The 24,739-nt window shown below is 36.9% G+C and overlaps 1 protein-coding gene across 3 annotated transcripts in view; it reads left to right on the plus strand.

Annotated features, from left to right (window-relative positions):
* KLHL32 (kelch like family member 32) overlaps positions 1 to 24,739 on the plus strand; it is a 191,652-nt gene that overhangs the window by 126,494 nt on the left and 40,419 nt on the right. For 2 of the 3 annotated variants that reach the window (XM_081295657.1, XM_081295659.1), the window contains one exon: positions 10,673 to 10,888. In XM_081295657.1, the coding sequence (XP_081151783.1) occupies positions 10,673 to 10,888 (216 nt within the window). Of the gene's footprint in view, positions 1 to 10,672; positions 10,889 to 24,739 lie in introns of those variants that run through there. The other variant, XM_081295658.1, reaches the window with a different exon arrangement.

Below are 24,739 nucleotides of genomic sequence, written 5' to 3' on the forward strand. Positions count from 1 at the left end.
GGGTTCTTTAGCCTTCCCATTGTACATCAATCAAAACTCACAAAGTAGGAACTTTGTGAAGACAAAAGGGAAGGTCTAAAGATCCAGGGTTCTTATGTATCTGACACCACAAGTGGGCATTCCACCAATTATTTGAAATGTCAATATGACCAATTATTTGAAAGACTTGATAACTAGATAGCATCATGAAATAATTTCTTAAGATGAAATCAACACCTGAGACCTTCTTTCTCAGGGAACTGTGGGTGATCTGTTGTTTTGCCCAATCGTGAAGACTGATCTATATGTTATTTCTAATAACAAAGAGGAAAACCAGGCTGATATTTTTTCTTCCATGTGAGGTCTCGGAGGGGCCTTACAAGTTGTTATTTTTTCACCTATAATCCAACAAACATTTTTCAGTTATAACAGTATGATTAATATTTTTCAGGATTCATGAATCCTAAGATTCAAAACATACTTTTTATTACTGATGGTTCCTTATTTAAGATAATTTGACTTATTATTTTTTGACTTTATAATGGTATAAAGTGGTACACATTTAGTAGAAACCATACTTTGAATTTTGATATTTTCCCTGGGCTGGCAATACTGTAGCGATACTGGACAAAAGCAACAAGCAACAGCTCCCAATCTTGAAGGTAAAAAAACACAGTATCCTGTGTGGCTGAGCTATGGTGTTTGGTAGGTTAAGTGTAGAAATTTACTCTCAACTTATGATATTTTCAGTTGATGATGGATTTGTCAGGAGTTAACCCTATTATGAGTCAGGGAACACCAGTAACTTATTAGGAATACATTTAATGTTGAAAGATAAATGTATGTATGAATAGCTTAATGACAGGTTATTTGATATGTGCTAGGAGATGTGAAGTGGGAGATATTAGAATTGCATCAGTAATAGAATGTCCCAGTTACTTATCATTTCTTCCTTGGTACTTCCTCCTAATAAGCAACTTATAAAATGTTATCATCTCATTTTGAGTTAACATTGTTAAAAATCAAACCTTTCTGGTTTTTGTACAGAGTCAGTTTATCAGGTTATTTGGAATAGTTGCTGGGGAGGTTTTTATAAAAGGAGGATTTCTTGATTTTACAGAAAAGGTGACTTTTCCTTGAGAGGAGTCCTTAAATTATGATGTAGTGTTAACATGCTGTTATAACCTCAAGTTTCATGTGTGTTATTACATGCTGGGCATTGAAACCTTGCCTTCTGACCACCTTTATCTATAGTAAAGCATTGACATGTGATAATTGGGGTGGCATATTGAAGGAGGGATGTACCAGTGAAGGACATCAGTAATTGAAAATGAAAGGTCATTATTATATTGGTGAAATGCAGCATTGTTAATTAATCACATCTGTTGAATGTTATTGCTCAAAGAAAAAATTAAAACGTTATTCAATTTGGTCATCTCAGAGGCTGAAAATTCAAGAAATCAAAATGGTATTATGCTTATTTTAACCTTGAGAGAAGTTTAATATTACCTTCAACCCAAGTCATAGTTTTCCACACTGATAGCACATATTGTTGGTGCTTATTTTTCTTTCACAAGTCAGTGACATTCTCAGAACTAGATGAGGCAACAAGAGAAATAGCTGTTATTAAGATTGTGTTTTGCACAGGTATTCTTAGTGCTAAGTCAGTCAAAGCATCTCCATCAGATTTCTGAATCTTGTCAGTTTAACAAGGACTCCTAGAATTGAGGCAGTGTGCTCTGGGACAGATATTGGGGGAAAACTACAATAGATGCAATCATATGATGACAGATATTTCCTGTGTTCTGTGTAATTCCTGGGCCAAGCACATGATTAAACTGCAGTGCTGGGTGGGCAAGGATTACTGACAAGCCAGGGAGCCATGGACATGGCCAAAACTAAAGACTATGTTTTATTTATTTATTTATTTTAAATATTTATTTTTTAGGTGTAGATGGACACTACACAATGCCTTTATTTTTTTTTTTTTATGTGGTGCTGAGGATCAAACCTGGGTCCCTCCCATGCTAGGCGAGTGCTCCACCACTGAGCCACAATCCCAGCCCCAAGACTGTGTTTTAGAAATACAGATTATAGATTCCATTCTTGTATTGCTGTTGGCACACAGGATGTATGTAAAACTAGGCTGTGGGATATGCAGATCCTTGCCATAAGGCTACACCCTTCTTCCCATCCCAGGAAGTACAGTTCAATGCAAGTGAATCTGGATGACATTATTTCAAGGGTAGGCTTAAAACTGCTGTAAATTGTAAAACAGTTATTGTGTGAAATTTGGTTATTTATTGTCACTATCTGCTTATTTGAGATCTTAAGATCTTACCACTGATTGCATTCCACTACACATGAGACCCATGCGGGAACCTCATTCTCTTGCTGCCTTCTGTGGTCTGGGAGAGGTGGCAAAAGGGCCACAGGATCAACCTGTCACCCTCACATCGCCCATTCCTCCCACTTATGTCTTAGTCACCTGATAATTTGCCTCAAAAATGTAATTACCTCAATTATATTTACAATTACAAAAATGTAATTGGCATCAAAAATGTAATTGAATATAACCCAAAATAAGACAGTGTTTGCCTTTCCCATGCTTTCTTTCCTTGCCATATTCACTAGTTAATTTGGGGAATAACCCATTTAAGGATCTAATCAGGTAAATAGGCCATACAAAAAGACTGGATTTGGGAAATACATAGGGCTTAAAAATTACTGGACTCGGAAAACTGGTGTTTATTCTACAGCTAGTACAACACCAGGGACATATTTTATGGCTCTTCTGCTATTTAACTTGTCACTCACACTATAAGAAACAAATACAAGGGGAAAAGAAGCCAAATATCCCTCAACCAAAGGAAAATAAATATTATTTAAAACATTCCCCAAAGAACAACAATGTATGCACCATAATTCTGAATGAAAACTAAATTTCAAGCAGGAAACTGTGACAGAAATGAAACCTGTTTAGAAAGAAAAGAGAAAGATTGTCTTTTACTCAAGAGAGTTTCTTGTTGCTGAGCTATAATTTCCATTCAGAACCACTGCCTCTACATGGGTGTTCGTATTTTTAAAATTGCAGAACGTATGAGAACTGAGACGATCTCATAATTAGAAAAATATCATTTGTAAAGATATGAAGATACTTTGATCTGAGTAGTCAATTGACAGAAAACAATTCTCTCTTAGACTGAAAAAGAAAATTTTGGTGGATTTAAAGATTTTTTTCTTCATGGAAGAACAATTATATTGTGCTTGTTCATTAACACTTTCAACTCAAGACATTATTACCAATTTGCCCACTTGGAAAACTCAATGACCGCTGGCTTTGCCTTTGTGTATATATGTAGGAAGCCCCAAAAGAAAAAGGAAAGTCAAGGGAGGATAATGAAGTATGAAAAGTGACCCAATTTGGGCAAGATTCAGAATTGGATGTTGGAAAGACATGGAATATTCTGGTTTTGCTTAATTATAAGTAAACAGAAAAAGCTCATGGAAAACTCTTTATTAAGCACACATGTATTGAGCATCAGTTCCCAATTAGATATCAGGGATGCATGAAGAGTGAAACATAATCTTGCTACTAAGAAGTTTAAATTTGGTAGAGGAGACAGATCTGTAATCAAAGGTGTTTTTTTTTTAAATATATTTTTTTTTTAGTAGCAACTGTATCCTGATCTTTTGGCCTTACCATAACTAAGTAATAATAAAATCTACATTTTAAAATAAGATGGTGATGAGATTGCAGGCAGAATGTTCCAAACAGGGAGCAGCATGTGCAGAATTCCTAAGGATGAGGAATTCTGTTTCCACTGTTCTGTCTGAACATTCTATCTGCAACCCTCTTTTTCTCCATGGCACCCCCATCACATTACCCACTTTATCTGCTTTCAGCAATGAGCTAGAAATCTGCAGAGAACAGTTCATAAGTAAAGGGTATGTGGTCAATTTGACCTGAGCCAGAGAAGCTGAAAAGGTGAATAGGCTTGTTCATTCAGTAAGTGTGGTTTGAGCTCCTTCCATGTACCCAGCACTGTTTTAGGTACTCAGAATACATCATTGAACAACGCAGACAGGTCCTTATGCCCATAGAATTAGAGGGTTGGAAGAAGACAAACACACTGTAAACAAGTACACAAGTAAATGCAGAAGACAATTACAGATGATGAGGAGTGCTGAAAGCAGATAAAGTGGGTAATGTGATGGGGGTGCCATGAAGAGAAAGGGGGTTGCAGATAGGATGTTCAGACAGAACAGTGGAAACAGAATTCGTAATTTCTCATCCTTAGGAATTCTGCACGTGCTGCTTCCTGGTTGGAACATTCTGCCTGCAATCCCATCACTATCTTGTTTTAAAATGTAGATTTTATTATTACTCAGTTATGGTAAGGCCAAAAGATCAGGATGCAGTTGCTACTAAAAAATAGTTTGTTGCAGTTCTCAAGAGAAGGGGATATGATCCCATGCAGGGCCATGTGGCAAAACCCTAAGGTTCTTCAGGAGGCAGGGAGAGTGAGAAAGAAAAGTGAGCAAGAATGTTTATTGTGGCTTCTGAGGAAGGAAGGAGCAAGGCAGGGTGAGCATGCTTATGCATAATTAGTTTGGATAGTTTCAGTGGACTTTTGGCATAAGGGCTATCTCTGATCCTCTGGTATTTAGCACAAGGATCATTAAGACAAAAGAATATTTTCTCTTGAGTGCAGGGGCCAGATAGAGGCAGTAGTTCAGAGTTCTGGGTTGGTTAGTTTGCATATGAAAGATATTTGAGATTTCCAAGAATTGATCATTCCTGGGAAGTAGTCTCTCCCCAATAAGCAAGACCCTAGATGCCAGAGCATAAATAATACAAAAATAAGAAAATATAGTTAATAAACATCCCTCCTACCCCCAACCCTTACCAAATTAAGTTCTGCTCCTTCTTCAGTTCTCAGGCTTCTCAAGGAAGTCCTTGCTAACTTTTCTCTCCAGATCAAATATAGGCACTCATAGTTCTATATTCTACTCATTGTAATTTTTTTCTCAATTATAAGTTTCCATTTATTTTTAATATTTTAGAATTTATGACTCCTTCTTCCAGAAGTCTGTGCACTCTGCAAAACCTGGGCTTGTCTATTTTTGCTTGCTGTGTATTGTCAGTGTCTGCCATGGTCCTAGCACATGATATGAATATGTAGGTGTCTGTCACAGCTGGAGACAAGCCTGGGTAGGCAGGGTTGCTGCACTATGGGATGTGAAGATCAGCAGGTCCAAGTCAAGAAAGGCTGTGCAGAGTTACTGAGTTTGGACTTTTTCCTATAAGCAACAGTAACCCTTTTTTGAGTTTTAAACAGATGATCAGTATGGTCAGATTCTTGTAAAAAAGAGAGAATTGAGAGTTTGATACAGAAGGCAGGTGTGGTAATTTATAACACTGTTGCTGGGTGCCCAGACTACAGATGATAAGGGAAAGAAAAGAAATGCTAAAAAAGAGCAGACAGAACTAAATGAGTGTATAGAAATGAGAGAAGAATGTGTACCAGTTCTGAGGTTTCTAGTGTGGGTGGCGAGATGAGGCCACTCTCCAATCAAGAGGATACAGGAGAAGATGCAGGTTCATGTAAAATAGTTTCAGTTTGGAAATACTGATTTTAGTGTGGTTGTGGGATATCCAAGAGAAGATATCTTCTTATAAGCAGTTCAGAAAGTGAATCCAGAACTTAGGAAAAGTCTTGGGTTAATAATATAGATGTAGGAAACATTAACATACAGTTGCTTTATAACTCAACTCTGTGGTTTTTACTTTGGCCATCTTCTTTTTCCCTGACTTAATGGTGCACCTTATTCAAGTCTTGGATATCTAGAAAGAGTGCATTCTTCATGGTGTCTCCTTATATCAGTGCTGAATCATGGTTTGTGGATATCAAACAACAATGTTCAAATATACTTATTGTTCTTTTTTTTAAATTTATTTGTTATTGATGGACCTTTATTTATTTGTTTATATGTGGTGCTGAGAATTAAACCCAATGCCTCACACATGCTAGGCAAGTGCTCTACCACTGAGCCACAACCTCAGCCCCTACTATTGTTCTTGATCCTCCATCCCTCAATTTGCTGTATACTTTCCATATGCCAAGCAGATATGGTAAGTGCTTTTCATACGTTATCTCTATGAAAATATTATGAGTTGGTTGAATTTTCTATTTTGTAAATGAGGAATATTGGAAGCTCAGTGGTTGACCCAAGTTTCCCAACAACATAAATGTCAGAGCTAGATTTGAACCAGATCAACTTGACTCCGGGGGCCTTGCTTTTCCCTACCAACTGGATTGCCTCTGAGTACCCAGTGACTGGTGGTTTGTTCTGCCTTGGATTCAATTATTCTTTCTCTTTCTTTGACATATAAAAGATTTATTTTTTAAAAGTCTAAAAGTAGATATACAGAAATATTAATAGTGATTATCTCGGCATGATAAAATAATGAATGATTTTTGTTTTCTTTTCCATACCTTATATGTCCTGAATTTTATGAAATGAACATTTATCACTTTTTTAAAATTAGAAACATAATGACACTCTTTATAAATAACAGCAATGATTTTCCCCAGCCACAGTACTACAGGTGAGCATTTAATGAAATTTTACTATTGCTTCCCACCTTCCTCCATCACGTTAATGGAAATCTTTAATAGTAGAATTATTGATGCTTATTTTGCTTACACATGATCTTAGCCATAAAGACAAGAAGTGATGATTTGGCTTAAAGTTCACAGAGCCCTTCTGACCCATTAGGAGACGTGTGTGCTATAGCATCATAGAAGGTGTGTTCTCTTTTTCCCTCAACTACTCACTTTATACAGTTAACTACTGAGGTGAAAACTGTGCATGGCAAGATGAATGGAAGCTGCTGATATATCCAGAGAGCACTGGAAATCTGGGGACATTATACTCTAGAAGAAGAGAGGAGAAATGAAAGGCTGAGGTTGGGAGAACCTTCTCTTATAACTGATGTTTCTTTTATACACAAGCATATGTCAGTTCCCTTCCCCTTTGCTGTTCAGTTGACCAAGGCATGGATCCATTTAGCCTTCTTAATTCTCCATCATTAAACTAGAAATGCTTTATTAGACTAGACTTATACAAATTATATCCTTAGAAATTTTTCAGACTGTGGAAAGTGTTAAACAATTGCCTTAAAAAGAAACAGCAAAAAATAAGCATAACTTTTAAATACCCCATTAGAAATTTTTTTATTCTCTGTAATTTTGAATTGAACTGCTTTTAGGTTGTAGGCTTCTAATTAAAAGAGAGCCATTATCTCCATATAAAGATTTAAAAATGCCTAATAAAGGATTTTTAACTACCACTACACAATCCAGTCCAAACTCAGTTGTATACACCTTTATGGCAGGAGAACATGTGGGGGAAAAACATTACCCTGGCTCTGTGCCCATCACCTTTTGTTTTGCAGAGCTTGGTTGTTTTGCTTCTGCCCATGTTCACCTCTGTATGTCATGCTGCTGGGTGCTACATCAGAACTGGGGCACTACTTGGTCATGCCACTGTAATACTTAAAAGGCACTGACTTTCCATCAGGCTTCTAGATGACCACACAGTAATTTATTGGGGTGCCAAATGGTATCCAGGGTCACTTTGTACATGTATTTGCCAGAAGTAATGCTCTTATTCCAAGGAGATGGTCCTAAAGCTCTCAGTAGACTTTCCATATGCAGGGATTACCTATCCTTTTCCTCCCAGAGAAGAAGTTGCCAATCCTAAGAAGTAGGATTTGAAGTTTAAATGTTACTTGAAAAACTAATACTGGAGTCAACTTCTGAGTTCCTTTGATAAAATCTGCTGAATGAGAAGTGACGTTATTTTGATTCTGTAGTTTTGAATAGACCCTTAGATATTTGAGTTGTAATGGGCTTTAGTGATAATCTGTGGTAAACTTTATTTTAAAGATAAGCATTTAAACTTTTTCAATTGTGTTGGCAAATAGAGTTGTTAAGAGTCAACTTTCTGAAGTCTTCTAGCTTTACTCCTGTTAGGAATATAATTGTAGTATTGTCTACCACTGTTTTAGTCACCTCTTTCACCACTATGACCAAAAGATCTGACAAGAACAATTCTAGAGGAGGAAAAGTTTATTTGGCTTTCATGGTTTCAGAGTTGATGGATGGCCTACTCCAATACTTTGTGCCCGAGGTGAGGTAGAACATCGTAACAGAAGGATGTGGAGGAGGAAAACAGCTCAGCACATGGCAATCAGGAAGCAGAGAAAGACTGTTCTGCTTACCAGGAAGAAAATATATACACCAAAGGCACCCCTCAATGGCCCACCTCCTTCAGCTGTACCCTGATGAAAGATATCACCCAATTAATTCCTATCAGAGGATTAATGCACTGATTAGGTTACAACTATTATAACTCAATAATTTCACCTATAAACATTCTTGCATTGTCTCACACATGAATTTGGGGGGCACACCTCATATCTAAACCATAACACTCACCCAAATGTATAGAATCTAAAATAGATAAATTTAATCAAGAGGCCATAGTGATGAAGCCACTGGTACTCTGAGTTGTTTTTGCAATTTCTTTATTATATATTTTATTATTTAAAATGGCACTCATTAGCCAATAAAAATCTAAAATGGGAGCCACACATATAAATTAAAAATTTTCTCGTAGCCACGTTAAGGAAAGTAAAAAGAAACAAATGAAATCAATTATTATAATATATGTCACACAATATAACTAAAAGAAGATAATGTAAACATGGTCAACATAGAAATTATTGAGATATTTTCCATCTTATTTTTCTCACTCTGCACTTGATGTGTATTTATACTTACAGCACATTTCAGTTTAAACCTGCTACATTTCAAATGTAGAATAGCCACATATGGCTAGTGGTTCATATTGAGTATCACAGATTTAGCACATATTCACTTAAATTTTCAAATATTATGGAAGCAAACATATTAACATAGAAAAAATATTTTAGAAAGAGTTCTTAATACATTTATTTAACTAGAAAAAGAGGGTAAATTGTTGAACTTACTTAAATAGGTCAAAAGAGTAAAAATAGCTATTTCATGGCATCCTGCATCCCATATGTTGTTGGAAATATTGCTCACATATTAATAATTATAAGGTAAAAATGAGGAGAAATTAGAACATAGCCCACTCTCATTCTACTTAAACTAGGCAAGTTTTCCGTCCACAGATGTGTGTGCCATGATGATTCTCATAGGGTTATGTTGACAAAGGTTTCCAGTAGCCACAGCTTTCTAGAGGCACAGTTGTAAAGCCCTGGTTATCAGCTTGAGAGGGTGAGAGGCAGGTAAAATCCTCCAAAATTGAATCATTGCAGTAGAAAGACTCTTAAAAGGTGGGAGAGAATACTAATGGTGGTCTGAATGTTTGAGGTTAGCAAAAAAAAATTATAAATCATCCACCTTAGGTAGATTCATTATTGATGTATTTGGGACAGGAGTCTTTTCTGTGCTATTTCCTCATTTCCTGAAACTTTACATGGAAAAACCTGTCTTTGAATTTCATTGAATCAGGATGAGTTGTTTTTACTTTTAAAGACATACTTGGTTTGAAGTTTTGGAAAAATAGCAGTCAGTCTGTCTTCATAGAGTTTGTGTCATTTCTCTTAAATCTCAGTTCACTTGCCCTTACATTACCTTTAGTCAAAAAAGAGAGCTGTAGGATATGGTAAGGGTAGTATTTTCTTGTTGGTAAAACATTTTTAAAAAATTGCAAAGTAACATTTCAGGCAGTGAGACCAGAAAAACCTTTTAGTAAGTACATTTATAAAGCTGTTTTTAAGTATATAGGTTTTGAGAGAGGTAAATTAAGGAAAAATTATAAATCCTAGTATATCATTTCTCTGCTTAGAGCCTTAAAAATTGATATTTTCTACTAGGGCATCATCATGTATAATACTGGGGTACATTTTAACATAATCAAACATGCATGGAATATAATTTGCTCCCATTCAATTTCCAGTACTTTCCCTTTCTTTCCTTCTTCCCTGCTCCTTTTCCCCTTCCTCTACTCTACTGGTTTTGCACCATGAGAAAAGACATTCCACCCTTGACTTTCTGAATCTGGCTTATTTCACTTAGCATGATAGTCTCCAGTTCCATCCACCTACCAGCAAATGCCATAATTTCATTCTTCTTTATGGTGGAGTAAAACTCATTGTGTATATATACCACATTTTCTTTATCCATTCATCTGTTGACAGGCACCTGTGCTGGTTCCATAACTGGGAACTCCAGTCAGAATGGCAATTACAAGAATACAAATAAATAAATGCTGGCAAGGATATGTGTTTGTTGTTGGGGGGGGATACATTCATACATTGTTAGTGGAAATGCAAATTAGTACCACCATTCTGGAAAGCAGTGTGGAGAGTCCTCAAAAAAATTAGGAATGTAACCACCATATGACCCAGCTCTCCCACTCCTTGGTCTTTATCCAAAAGAACTAGAATCAGCCTACTTTAGTGACACAGCCACATCCCAATGTCTATAGCAGCAGTCCCATTTCTGTCTATAACAGTCCCATTTCTCCTACCCCCGTCATGAAAACCTTAGTGAGTCAATCTGAATTTCTTGCCTGCTCTATCTTGGATTGATTTCTAAGAGATCTTTCTTCGTTTTTATTTTTTGGCACCCAGGAATTAAATAGCTTTAATTACTTGGATCTGTACAGACTTGCTGACCTCTTTAACCTCACTTTGTTGGAGAAAGCAGTGATCGATTTCTTAGTGAAACATCTCTCTGAACTCCTGAAGAGCCGACCAGAAGATGTTCTAACGCTTCCTTATTGCCTGCTTCAGGAGGTCCTGAAGAGCGACCGCCTGACTTCTCTGAGTGAAGAGCAGATCTGGCAGGTAAGGGAACTCTGCTTGGGTCCTCTGTTGGCATCAAGAAGTTAAAGAATTTGTTATTAGAAGTTAAAGAATTGACACTGTGCTGTTGTACATATCTAAAAAGAACCAAAAGCATTGAGAAGCAGTGACTATTATTTTATCTGGTTTGGTCCTCCATGGGGTCAAACTTTTAGAAGCCCTGCTCCCTTAATAGGCACATGATTGGAGAACACCAGCCCTTGAGGCTCCCAGAGCTCAGCTCACTATGGGTGGTGTGGCCTAACACAAAGGACTATAGGTGAGATTCCTCAGACTCACTGTGGCTTCCAGAAACTCTAACCCAGACATGTTAGAAAAAGGGAAAGGAGGTTTTTCTTTTCTTTTCTTTTCTTTTCTTTTCTTTTCTTTTCTTTGTGGGGGAAATGTTTCTTGAACTGAAGATGAGAAGAATGGATTGTAAAGTGATATTTATGCATATTCAAGGCAAGTGGAATCAGAATAAATTCTGGAATTTCTTGTAAACAATTCAGAAATGTCTTTATTGTAATAGAGAACAACTTGGACCTCGAATGAAATGAATTTCTAGAAAACTCTCTCTCTCTCTTTTTTTTTTTTTTTTCTGGTTCATTCTGAGTTCATTGCTACTTTCCTAAGCCCTGCATTTTCGTCTGACAGAACATTCTTTTCACATTGTGTCACTACTTTGTCTAGTAGATAGAGGGATGATTTGTGTTTTGACATCAATTATCCAATTTGAATCCTCTTCTCATTCTTTTTTTTAAATTTTTTTTTAGTTGTCAATGGATATTTATTTATTTATTTATATGTGGTGCTGCATATCAAACCCAGAGCCTCACACATGCCAGGAAAGTGCTGTACCACTGAGCCACAACCTAAGCCCCCTCTTCTCATGCTTGAATATCTACCTGGTGCCTTTGGGACACAGAGACCATGCTCCCCTTTCCTCTAATACTGTCTGTCTCACTCTCTGAAGCAGTGGCTACCAGGGTGCCAGGCTTCAGAATTTCCTGATCATTTGAAAAATAGCTAAATGCAGAGTACATGGGAATAGTTCCAGTGCTCTGTTGGCTAATGAAACAATAAGTTCCTAAGATCTTATCAATATATTCAGAGATTATTTTAATTCTGGTGAAAACGGAGTCTTGTAGAGCTGTTAATTATCCAACCATGTGATTCTATTGGATGATGATTCCTGATGCCTCTTTTGCTTCTTTCTTTCTATGAATTTCTTTAATCAGCAACCTCCTTCATTATTTGGAATAATAAGAGCTACCTCCCTGGTCCCAGACTCTTTGCAACCTTAGTGACTTATCACAACAGGCCTAAAGAATGACGATTACCAGCTCCATCTTCTAGATGATGAAATCAGGCTTCAGTGTCTGACTCAGAATTAGAGCCAAGCCAGCCTTCAAATCCAGTTCTGCTGACACCTGCCCTATCTCTCCACTATTCCATACACTGTCTTGATTTTAAAAAAAAATCATAGTTTTTTGCTGTTTCTTGGGTATTTCTGGGGATGTTTATTTAAGCAGAGATTGGAATATGATTGGATATGATTTTAGTAGACATTTCAAACATAATCATCTGAATTTACTTTGGACAATTCGCAGTGGGAAATAGCCAAATTTTCTTCATTTCCCAAGGGAAAAAGAAAGACTTGGGATAAACTCTGTATTTAATTTTTCCTAACTGAATTGAGATCTGAGTCTAACCATCCTTGTGGCATCTATCTCCTATTGTAGAGAATAAGAGAAGCACTGCCAGCAATCAACATGGAAATGTGCAGATGTCTGAGTGTCAAGAAAATTCCATACTGTCCACTTAAGAGTTATCATAATTGCCTTTCTAAAGGTTACTAATGTTATAATGTAGAATTTTCAAAACTGGTTTCTGCTGCAGGCAATAGTTATTTTTTAGACCTGGTACTCAAGGAAGAATTAAAAGACTCACATAAATATTATCAATTTAGGCATTCAGCAGGCAATAAGAAACTGTTTTTGCTTTATCTTAGTAACTAAGTAATTCCCTCATACTCAACTCAATAGAGAAAAATCAAATCAGACCAGCTATATTGCCTCAAGTATAGTTAAGTTCATCATTTTTGCTGAGGTTATACTAGTAATGCAATATACCATGGAAGAATCTAATATTCAGCCCAGGGTGAAGATTGGGTATGCCAGAGGATTAGTGTCAGGGTGCTTTATAGAAGTGAAACTTGATGGACAGGCTGGAGACAGATCTACAGAATCTCATTAAATAGCTGAATTGTTCATTACGAAACGTTCTCACTGTAATAAAGTGCTCATTGACTTTGACAAATCCCCATCCCATGTCTTAAAAAGAACAGTGAGGCAGAGGGTGTTGAGGAGGAGAAAGGAAATTGGCACAAAGTAGGACAGGTAATAGCAAAGCAGATGGAAGGGTAGGGCTATTTGATTAATATGTGAAACCGGTAGCTTAGGTGAGAGCACAGTAAACATGCACTGCGTTTACCCAGGTGGCAGTTACACTGTGGGCTGACAATGTAATCTGGGACAATCCCTTTTTTGGTGAAAGTCTAATTTTCATTATTCACCAGACTTCACACAGTCTGGCTCTGAAGACTTGTCATAAGAATCTTCAAATTATCCTCACTGAGCAAACACTTTTTTTTTTTTTTTGCTTTTTCCTTCCTGCTGGTACTTACCCAGTCCCTTTCCTTGATAAAATGTGCTATAGGCTGCAGTAACCATACCATTCTGTGAGTCCATGAGTTTGTAAAATGCCCCAAGATTCTGCTTTACTTTTCTCTTTTTCTCCATTTTTCCCTCTTGAACAATTATTTTCCTCTTTTCCTTAAACTACTTAGTCCGGTGGTTAACTTTCCTCTGTGTTCAGAGGTAATATAAAGACTTGCACCACAGTCACACCTTAGATGTGTAAGAATATAGAAATACTCTCCAAAAATACTACTTTTTTAAAAATTCAGTTCAATTTGGCTCAACAATTGAGTTTTGTATGTCAAGACCAGTGATTTCTCCCCAAAGTGGCTAGTGGTTACTGGTTGCAAAGAAAGACAAGGCTGATGGGTCCATTGGCACATGCCCATAATCCCAGGATTTGGGGAGGCTGAGTCAGGAGGATCACAAGTTCAAGGCCAATGTCAGCAATTTAGGGAGACCATCAGTAACTTAGTGAGACCCTGTCTTAAGATAGGGTCTTAAGTTAAAAAGAACTAGGGATGTAGCTCAGTGGAAAAGTGCCCCTGGGTTCAATTCCCAGAACAAGAAGGAAAAAAAAAAAAAGGAAAGAAAGGCAGCTAAAAATGAGCCATAATTATGAGGCATAAGGTCACTCATATTTGTGACATGGTGAATCTCCACCAGTTTTATTTTTCTTTCATGGTGTATCTCTAATTTAGAACTTTGTTTTGATAGGGTCCTGTTGAATATCGTGTGTTAGATTCAACATGTAATTTCAGATACTGAGCTGAGATCCTGCCCCAAGTGGCTGAGTGATAGGAGAAATGAGGAGATGCTGGCAAAAGAGCACAAACTTTTTTTTTTTTTTTTTGTAGTGCTGGGGATTGAATCCAGGGCTTCATGCATGCAAGATAAAGCACTCTACCAATTGAGCTATATCCCCAGCTCAAGAATACAAAACTCTGAGTTATGAGATCAACTAGACCTGGAGATTTAACATACAACTTGGGTGGGAATGAATATATTCATTAATTTGGCTGTGGTAATCATTACATAATATGTACAGGTATCAACATGACATTGCACACCTTGAATATATACAATCCAAATTTGTCAGTAAAATAGTTTGAATAGAATTTTTTTGTAGTTTTGGGGGATCAAGCCCAGTTAAATAGTTTTAAATAAATAAATAAGCCAGAATATGGCAACTCTTCATTTTAAAGAAAATCTCAGAATGAAATAAGGAAATTATTCCGTACCACTCCAACACTTTAGCCCGGTGTTCATTTTCACAGGAAGCACTCACAGTCTTACTTTTCTTCTCAGGAAAGTATATCCCCTGCCTCTTTAACCTCAGATTCTCTTTCACCAGATTAAGAGGAAGACTACCACATTTCATGAGAGTATAGTTTATAGAAAATGTCTTAATATAGCATAAATACTTAGACAAACTAGTATTAGGGAAGGTTTGGATTTCCATCCATCCATTAGTGTTTATTGAGCACCTATGAACTGCCCTAAACCATTCTGGAGTTGATGGCAGAGAACAGGTTTGCTAATCCCATTTCCCTGTTCCAGAAAAGGGATCCTTATGATTTTAAGACAGTAAGACAACTCTCCAAATTATTAGTTCATCTCTGAAATAGCAGAGTATTTTGGAATAGATAGTTTGTGGAAATAAAAATGAATATTTCTTGAACACCTATTACAGCCAAGCATAGTGTTTCAAACTAGATCCCTAAAAAGCTTTACCAAAATATTGAAGATTAAATTAGAGAGATGTATTTTACTTTCATCTCTGAATGTGGAAACATTTTTATTTTCCTTTGATTATTGTTAATTTGCTATTTCCCACTTTTAGTAGGAAAGACTTATTATTTTATAAGAACAGTACTTTCCTTCCTTGGTTAACTTTGGAATCTTATAAATTAATTATTATTAAGTTGCTATTTCCTACTTGTAGTAGGAAAGGACTTTTATTTTGTAAGAATAGTACTTTTCTTGATTACCCTTGGGATCTTATCAATGCTTTTCTTCCTTTATTAACCTTAGGTTTGAGAGCACCTCTTATTTATATTTGGAGCCTAGCTTTGCCTGGACTTATGTGGATAATAATAATAAACAACTCATTGTATGTTGTCAAACAAGGTCAGACCTCAGCAGAGGGTCTGTTTTATCCTAGTTATGTCCCATTTTAATATGTCAAACAGGGTTCATGTAATCTGTTTGAGGGTTGGGTGTGGGGGTAATCCTGTTTACATTTGTCTTTGATTATCTACTCCCAGAGGTTTAGGCTGAACCCATAGTGTTTACATTGTGCATTGCCATATAATCCCCTTGCACTCCATAAATAATAAATAAAAACAATAATGTAGAGTTTTCATATTACAGTGTATTGAATGGGTAGTAAAACGTCCTGCTATTCTACATGAGGCTGTGGTATACAAAATGAGTTTGACCTTTTAAGGACTGCATTTTCCGTTATATTTTTGTTGGAAATTTGCTTCCATAAATTATATTGTTAATAATATATTCACTTTATAACTCTAGGGACATAATTGTTTAGAGTGGTCAACAACCTCTAAATCAGTGGTTTTTTCTTTGTCTGTCTTTTACAAGCCCCTCCTAGGCTTTTATCTATACCACAAAATCATCCCCTTTAACAGTTTGATTTAATCATTTTCCTCAAAAGGAGTCCCAGTAGGTGAACCCAAACAAAAAGCTACTAGCCCTGTGTAGTTGGAAAATAGAGGACACTTGTGATGCATTTAGCTTTCATCTTTTATCTCTTGATGATAAATTGACCCACATGTACCTCTGGCCTAGGAGAAGCAAGTTCTTCAAGCAGTGCTCTATGTCAAACCATACGATATTTCTAAATTGAATACCACATCCCAGTTTTGAGAACGCTTCTGCATTTATTATTGCTCTGTTTCTCCAATGATACAAGCAGGGAAATTGAGATAACAAACTTAGAAATGAAATTCTTGTCCTCTAATTCTTGGGCTCTGTCCATTTAGGTCCATATCTTCTAAATTTACTCAAGAATAATGGACACAAAGATGCATCAAATTAATGCTGTGCCTTTCAAAAAAAATTAAGAAGTGCTTGACCATTGGCTTTCCTGGTGTCATATCCACATATTGAAAGGATGGTGGCCACTCGGCCTGCCTCCATGTCTGTGTCATCTTGCTGATTCTAATCCTTTGTTCCATGCCACATGCCTCATTCATTTTTTTCATTAATTTCTAGTCATTCTTGAGTACCTACTCTGCTCCACCTATCCTATTGAGTACTACTTTCGTCTCTACAGGATGGGTGCTAGAGTCAGTAATGGAAAGGACCAAGGGAAGGGGCGCTGCTTTCATCAATCTTGCAGTCTGATGCAGATCTTTCTGCCTGCTTCTTTCCCACTGTGCCTCATTCCCTCCCAGTGGTGATTGATTTGTGCCAAGGATTAATTTGCTAATTTGGGACATGTTGAAATGATATGCTACAATGCAAAGTGAAATGTTCTTGTTAGGATAGTTCTGCACCACCCAGCATCCCTTTGTCTTCAGTGCCTTGTTTATTGTTAAGTCTCATTCATATGCATACCCATGAGAAAAGTTGCAAACTTTTCTCAATCCATGTGGTATAGTGCAAATTAAAGATAATTACATTATGGGCAATATTTAATTAAAAAATGCTATATGTCCTTATTTATATCTTAATTTGTTTATTTATTGTGGTGCTGAGGATTGAACCCAGAGGTGCTTTACCACTGAACTACACTCCCCAAATTGTTTTATTTTTTATTTTGAGACAGAGTCCCGCTGAGTTACTGAGGCTGCCCTGGAACTTGCAATCCTCGTGCCTAACCCTTCTGAGTCATTTGGATAATAGGCATGCTCCACCATGCTCAGCTAACATTCACATTTTAAATGCTAGGACTTTGAAAACTAAAAATGGTATAAAATACTGTGGCCTGAGAATTCTTATCCTCAGACAAAATTGCAGTCTTTCATCATGTTCCCCTCCTTCCTCAATCCTGTTTCATACAGGCATTGTAATATCATTACTGTATTTTTTCCCAAATAAGCATTTTTATTCATGATATCTCATCCTATATTTTTTTTCTAACTTACTATTCTTTTTTAAAATTATATATATATATATATATATATATATATTGTTGTTGTTGTTGTTGTTGTTGTTTAGTTGTAGTTGGACACAACACCTTTATTTTATTTTTATGTGGTGCTGAGGATCGAACTCAGCGCCTCGCACATGCTAGGCAAGCGCTCTACCACTGAGCCACAACCAATCAAATTTGTCCTATATCTCAGTTTTCTTCCTGAAACTTCTATAGTTCTTCCCAATTACATATATTTTATACAAATGTGAGTGAGGAAATCTCCATTTTCTTCTTAGTAGATGATAGTGAAGAGAATAAACAGTGGCTGCCTTGCATCCCAAATAGTGCTGCCCAGAGGGTGTTTTATCTTCTAAGAGCCCCCAGCTGGACACTGAGTAATGCTGCTATTTCGGGGCTTGGCACTGGAAACTGCCAGAGTGTGTATTTAGTCCTTCCCCCCTTATCTACGTGTAGTTAATTCCTCTGTGAGGATTCATCCCAAGTAGCTTGAATAGTGGCTTTGCTGCTGTTTGTCTGGGCTGTGTGCCTTTGTGAGACACATGACACGTTCATTTCAGAGGGACTTTGCTCCAGCTAATCCTCAGCACTAGAGCTGAGCGTTGTCAAGTAGCTGTGAGGGCAGTGATTATCAGAAATTACAGGAGACCCAACTTGTATTCAGGTGCTGTTGTTCCCATGAGTTAATAGTTTCTTTTTCTTTTTTTCTTTCTTTTTTTTTTTAAGAATGAGCACAAGAGAACAAGGTGATTTATGAGATATGACATATTTATGTTCTCTGCTTCTAATTTTCATTGTGATTCATGTTGTTTCCAGACTGATATTTTTGTTGTTGCTGCTGTGAGAAGGAAAAAGATGACTGGAGAATATTACTTATGCATTGGTGGCCTGCAGTAATATTGCTGCTACCTGGGTTATCAGGGACTTAAAAATAAAAACCCAACCATAAGCTATATATGAGGTAGAAACCCTGAGGCTAGGCACAGAAGTCTATCAATAATAACAACAATAATTCTTTTCAAGCCTAGAGAGCTTCATATTTTAAAGCATTTTTACACATATTTCACTAGTGTCTCTCATCAGCCTCACTAAGGCTAATGAAGCAAGTTTTATCCAAATTTTGACTAATGAGAAAACCAAAGCTCTCAGAGACTTAGAAGCTTGCACGATTCATTTCATGGTATAGGCGTAAATGGAGGTCTCACTGGTATTCCCTTGAAATACACCAAATCTGTTTTAAAAAAAAAAAAAAAAAACCTCAAAGTACCTTATACATCTTGGAAGTCAGAGGTTTTTATACCTTACTCTATAATGAATGGGCAGCCATAGATCTCCTAATAAATTACCAGTTTTCATTTTCACCTGTTGTCAACTTTGTGGGAAACTGCAAAATGACTTCAATAAAAGTAGTACAGGAAAGTATTGCTAAGGGTCTTTTTTTTTATCACAGCCCAGAAGATTTGGACTCCAGATGGGTTGATGAAGAAGAATGGTTAGAGAATTCTAGCAGAGGGAGGGAACCCCCATTCATTCCTTCAAAGTACAAGATGGTAGAGTATAAAACAGGAAAGTGATAAGGGAGAATCACTTTTAAATCCTATGAAGAGATTTAAATCAGTATAAAAGAGAACCTGAGCACCATTATTTATGTTGCAGTGATATAGACTGCGTGGGAGAGTCTGCATGTTGTTATCCCTATCTGGGACTAAAAATTGCATGGAAGGAATGGAAATTATTAATCATTATGTCTTCATTTTTTGCCCAATATATTGAAAACTTAGAAATTTATGCTGCAGAAATTGACAGTTAGGTGATGGCTTAGATATGGGGTTTAAGAGAAAAGGAGAAAAATATTAATTTATTGACATTGATAAATGTTAGTCTCTTCCCAACATAAATTAACTTGTGGGCCCATGTCCTGCAATATCAGGCCAATTGAGGGGCCATAGTGTTCATGCTGGTTGGCTATGTCAGACCACAGTGGATTCCTGTTCCAGGCATTCTAAGGGAGATCTAAATTTCCCTGTGGAGTGGCTCAGAGGCCCCAGAATTATTCATATTCAAAAGACATGTCTGGAGAAGCCTCAGCATTTATGTTGGACACTGATGTCCTTACACACTGCCTCTCTACCTCTGCTCTAAGCCTTTTGTTACCAGTAAAAATGAAGAACATCTGGACTAGACATGCCTTGAAAAGTGACTATTCTAAGATAATAACGGGGGGGACCATTCATGGTTAGCTTTAATTCTTAGTCTTCTTTTTTGCTCATTGTGCACAGTCAATGGTGATGTTCTGCTCCCAGTCCTACCATCTCTTTTGTGTTATTTTGAGTAGCACTTGGAACTATTGCAAGGAATTTCTGATACTCTGGTAGAGAAAGAATACCCAAGAAGATGAATCCTTTTGGAGAGGGGAAAAAAAAAAAAAAAGATGTCAACAGGTTCTAAAGGCAGACATCCAAGATTTCTAACATTGTTCCCTTGGTTTAGAGAAAGTATTACAAGTTGGGGTTGGTAAGTCTTACATGTATTATCTATGCTTTAAGGACAGAAACAATGAGCCTTGCATGCTAAGCTGAATGGATGTATCTTCTTTGTGTTCCTGTTGATGAGAAATGCCCACACTCTATCTCCTCTGGCCACACAAGGAAATCATGTAATTAAAGAAGTGATGGATGGTATGCTAAAGTTTAAACGTTTTAGGAAGACCTATCTTATTAACACTTTAAAACAAGTGAGCATAATATCATTAATTTTGATTAATTCATTTGCTCTTAATACAGCTTTTAATTTGTAATTCTATGTGGATTACAATGTAATTTGGCATTAATTATACTAAATTGACTGTAAGTCAGCCAATCACAATGGGAAATTATTCACAGCTGAAAGTAAAACTAAAATTCTCCATCCAGAAAGGATGACACTTAGCGAAGAGGCAAATACACTTAGGCATCCCTCTCTGACTATGGATTGACATTGGACTAAAGGATTGCTTATTCTGCCCTCTGCTGGGACTACATACTCTTTGGAGTGAAAGCCCCATATCCAATACAAGGTAAATAATAAAGTAAACAAAGGGATTGATTCATCAGGTTTTTCAGTTACCCTGAAGAATAATTTTGTTCTTCTCATGTAAGATTTAGGCAATGTAGAGGGGGCAACACAGTGTTTTAGAATGATTAATCCCACACCCCTAGGATTCTGAGGGCTAGAATAGGAATTTATTCAAATCGTTCTTCCTTTCATCTTCAAATTTTGTGAACCAGGCCAGGAAATCCTGTTTTAAACTTACGTGCAGTCAGAATCCTGAAGCCACCCCCCATTTGACCTATACACAAACTGCCTTCTAGGCAGAAGGAATATGCCTTAACAAACCAACCTCACATTGTGAGAACTAACTCCTCAGGAGATGATGGAGTGTGTGTCATTGATAAAGCTTGCTGGAGGTGCCTGTGAACACGCTAGAAGTAAAGCAAACTGCCAGAGAAGTTGGGCATTTGAGAAAGTGGGAGAGAACAAGGATGGATTTGGAAAATATATGTGTTTGAACCATTTGCCAGATGTCTTCCTTTGAAAATTATCTTGAAAACAAAACTAAACTTTGAGATATTACAGAAAGTCATAAGACAGATCTTGGCAATATTTTGCTTGAAGCCTATCTGCATGTAGGCAGAACTGTGAATTTTGTACATTCTGGGTTTTGTACATTTGTGGTCAATAATTGACACATAAATGAGGTGTAGCTCTTAGGAAGCAAATTTGGCTAACTATTGCATGGAAACTTCAAGGCTATTTTTTAATGACATTTCTCTTGCTTTGTTAACTATATACCCTTGTCTCATAATTCCAATACACTATTAGCAAATAAATTGGCCTAAATTTTATGATTAAAAAAAAACTACTCTAAATCCTGAGTCAGCAGCCACCCTCTACTGTTTTGCAATGATGCTGACCATAGTTCAAAAGGACATGATCTGGAGCACCATAATCCCAATTGTTGAAATCAGGCAAGGCCCAAATCCCCCAGATCTACACGTGTATATACACACACACACACACACACACACACACACATACACACACACATATACATATACACATGCAAAGCATATGAATATGAATCTTTGCAGCTGAAAAGCTTTCCTTTGTTTTGTAGTACTGTTCTAAATCATAATATTCCTGTGATTAACTATTTGATCTCAAAATTAAAGATGAAAATAGAAATTAGAGGCTTACTGTGTTACTCCAAGCATCTTTTCCAATAATTACGAAATATTTTAAGGATTTTAATGTCTATGGCTTGTTAACAAAAACAACTATGTAAATGTACCATTATGCCGTTATACCATTTCAATTTTATCTAAATCCTTCTTATATCAAATTTAGCCTGCCTTATCACAGAATTTTTATTCTTGTCCCTCCACAGACCCTTTTTAAAAATTTTTTAATATAGGCATTGGATTGGTGGGCTCCAGTCTCTTCCCTACTACTTGGGGTTCCCTGTGTGGCTTCAGGTTCTTAACCAAAAACAATTCCCATTTGATGCATACTCTCTGATGAATAAACTCTTTTGAACTCTTAATGGGCATATTATTCTTCAAGAACAGTAAGAATTCTGGGAGAAGAACTAATACTAAAGTGAACTGAGCAGTGGGGTTGAGAGAAAACATTTACAAGGATTCCTGTCCTCGGTTTTATCTTCTCATCATTTAGAATGCTGGCAGAATAAATGGGTCTGCTAATCAAACAGCACTGAGAGGTTAGGTCATTGGAAGCCTTTTTAGTCATTTTGTGCTTTTCAAGAGTGAATTTGTTAGAATTATGCTGAATACCCACTTAAAGCCTCAGCTGATAACCCTACCTGTGTTTTATAACTCTGCACTGTCAGAACTCATAATAAGTCAAACATTCTTTCAGTGGTGCTCATAAGGGAGGGAAAAAAGCCCCACAAATTTAAGAGTAATTTCAGATTGTAAATGAAAAGGAGAGGCACGACTGTTCATTTGCACCAATCATGCCTTCCTTTCATCTGCTCTGATTAGGCCTGGTGCGGTTTCATCAGACTCCTCCATCACCGAGCTGTCACTCCAGCCGTCTGTTGATTGAAAACAATCAAGGCTCTGATGGCACAATTATTCTGACCCTTTAACTAGAGGCTGCTGTGATAATGAAAGGTTGATTATGATAGTTTGTGCCTCTTTCAGTTTGCCAAGAAGGTTAATTTGGGCATCAGACGGATGTTTAATGGGCGCTTGCTGGCTACACTGAGGTAAATGAGAACGTGCAGTCTTGGATATTGCACGGATATAGTTTGGCTGTCAATCATTGTCATTTGGAGTTTGTGCCTCACACTCTGGAAATCACATTTTATTTTTTCCTTGGGATTTAATTTATTCTGTGCCCTGAGGAAGTTCTTTCACTCGGTGACCTTCACAGCAGCTTTCTCTGCCTTTTTTTTTCTTTTTTTCAAATGGAGCTCAAAGGCACAACACATCTAGAAGAGCATTTTTCTTTCATTTTCACTTAAAAATGGAAACTTTAAAAATCCATCCTTATCACTGCCTTCCAATAGAGCAAATGTTTCCATTCTGATTGTGCAGTGGGGAAGTAGAAGCGACAGGGATGCTCTGGCCAGTTTGCTAATGCAGCAGCTCACACAGTCTGCACTGTTTCTTACACCAACCAGCAAATGTAGCAAGTTCAAAATGGGCACATGGATGGAACTGAAGGCTCCATTCTCCTTCCATTTCTCTCACTAACCTGTCTCACAACTTGGTCTGGGGGATGGGGGGGCTGAAGTCGTGAGACAGATATTTGTCTGTAGAAGTACTGAGGTTATTAAAAGTTGCAAATTTCAATTTGTATAAATCCAGAGCCTAATCCTGTAGCTGTTAGAAGTATAGAATAAAAACGATGCAGGCATCTAATAATGCCGGTGTTTACAATGTGTAGCTCATACTGTAATGAGTTTTGTAGTTCTTTTCTGCATACCTTTTAAAAAGAAAAATAGAGGAAAAGAAAAAAAATAAAGGAAAACCCTTATTTCTGTCTCCAAGCTGTGCATAGTGGTCTCATGTTAGATGCCTAGAGAGCTAGAATCATTTTTCTGCTTTTGTTTGTGTTGTCTTCATTTTTCCCCCAATTCAGCAGCATATTTTTGCTTAGCCTTGGACATTTTTTCTCATGTGTCAATTGTAAAACAATTAAGTCTATAGATGTTAAAATCACAGTATCATAATGATTGTAATTTTACTTCGAGTGTTCCATTTTCACATTATTTATTCATTGCTTTTTTTAATAAAGCTATTTGTTTTTGAATAGTGAAAAACATTAGGTGATAATTCAGTCTTACCTGAAGAGACTCCTAAAGTGAATTAAACCATGGAATCCAGTTACTGTTTTAATGCCACCCTTATTTAAGCAACAGTGCTTGTTGAAAGTGTTTATTTAAAAGGAAATAAGAATAACAATGGTATCACCAGATTCTTCACAACACTAGACCACAAAGACTTTTGTTTTTTGTTTAGCTTATGGATAAAATAACCCTCAGGAATGCTTCATAAAATTATTGATTAGTTTGGTCTTCATTTTTTGAGCAATGGAAAATAAAAAGACAATTAGAGAAATGTGTCAATCAACTCAATCAATTTTGAGGGGTTATTTAGAAAAGTAGTGTGAGGTTTCATTTTACTATTACCTTGTGGTATCTGTGACAATGACTGATTGTACAGGCCCATTATGTTAGCAAATTAAAGGGACTCAAGCAAAGGCCATCTCCTTTTAAAGGAAATATGATTTGTAATTTCAAATCAATGTTAGTCTAAACCTGACTGGATTCCAACCCCCACCACCCTAACCTGTGTATTTGTTATGTAGAAGTATGGAAAACTCATCTCCCCAGTAGAGGACTTTCCCCGTGTCTTCCCAAGCCCTCCATGACACACCTATCACTGTTCTCTCTCACTGTCTCTGCCCCTCGCCCCCGGACTGTGTGCCCACCCGTGTGATGTCTCCCTCAGAAGGTCTCACCAAGCA

The sequence above is a fragment of the Spermophilus citellus genome, assembly GCF_964194105.1.
Source record: "Spermophilus citellus genome assembly, chromosome: 5".
Lineage (NCBI taxonomy): Eukaryota > Metazoa > Chordata > Mammalia > Rodentia > Sciuridae > Spermophilus > Spermophilus citellus.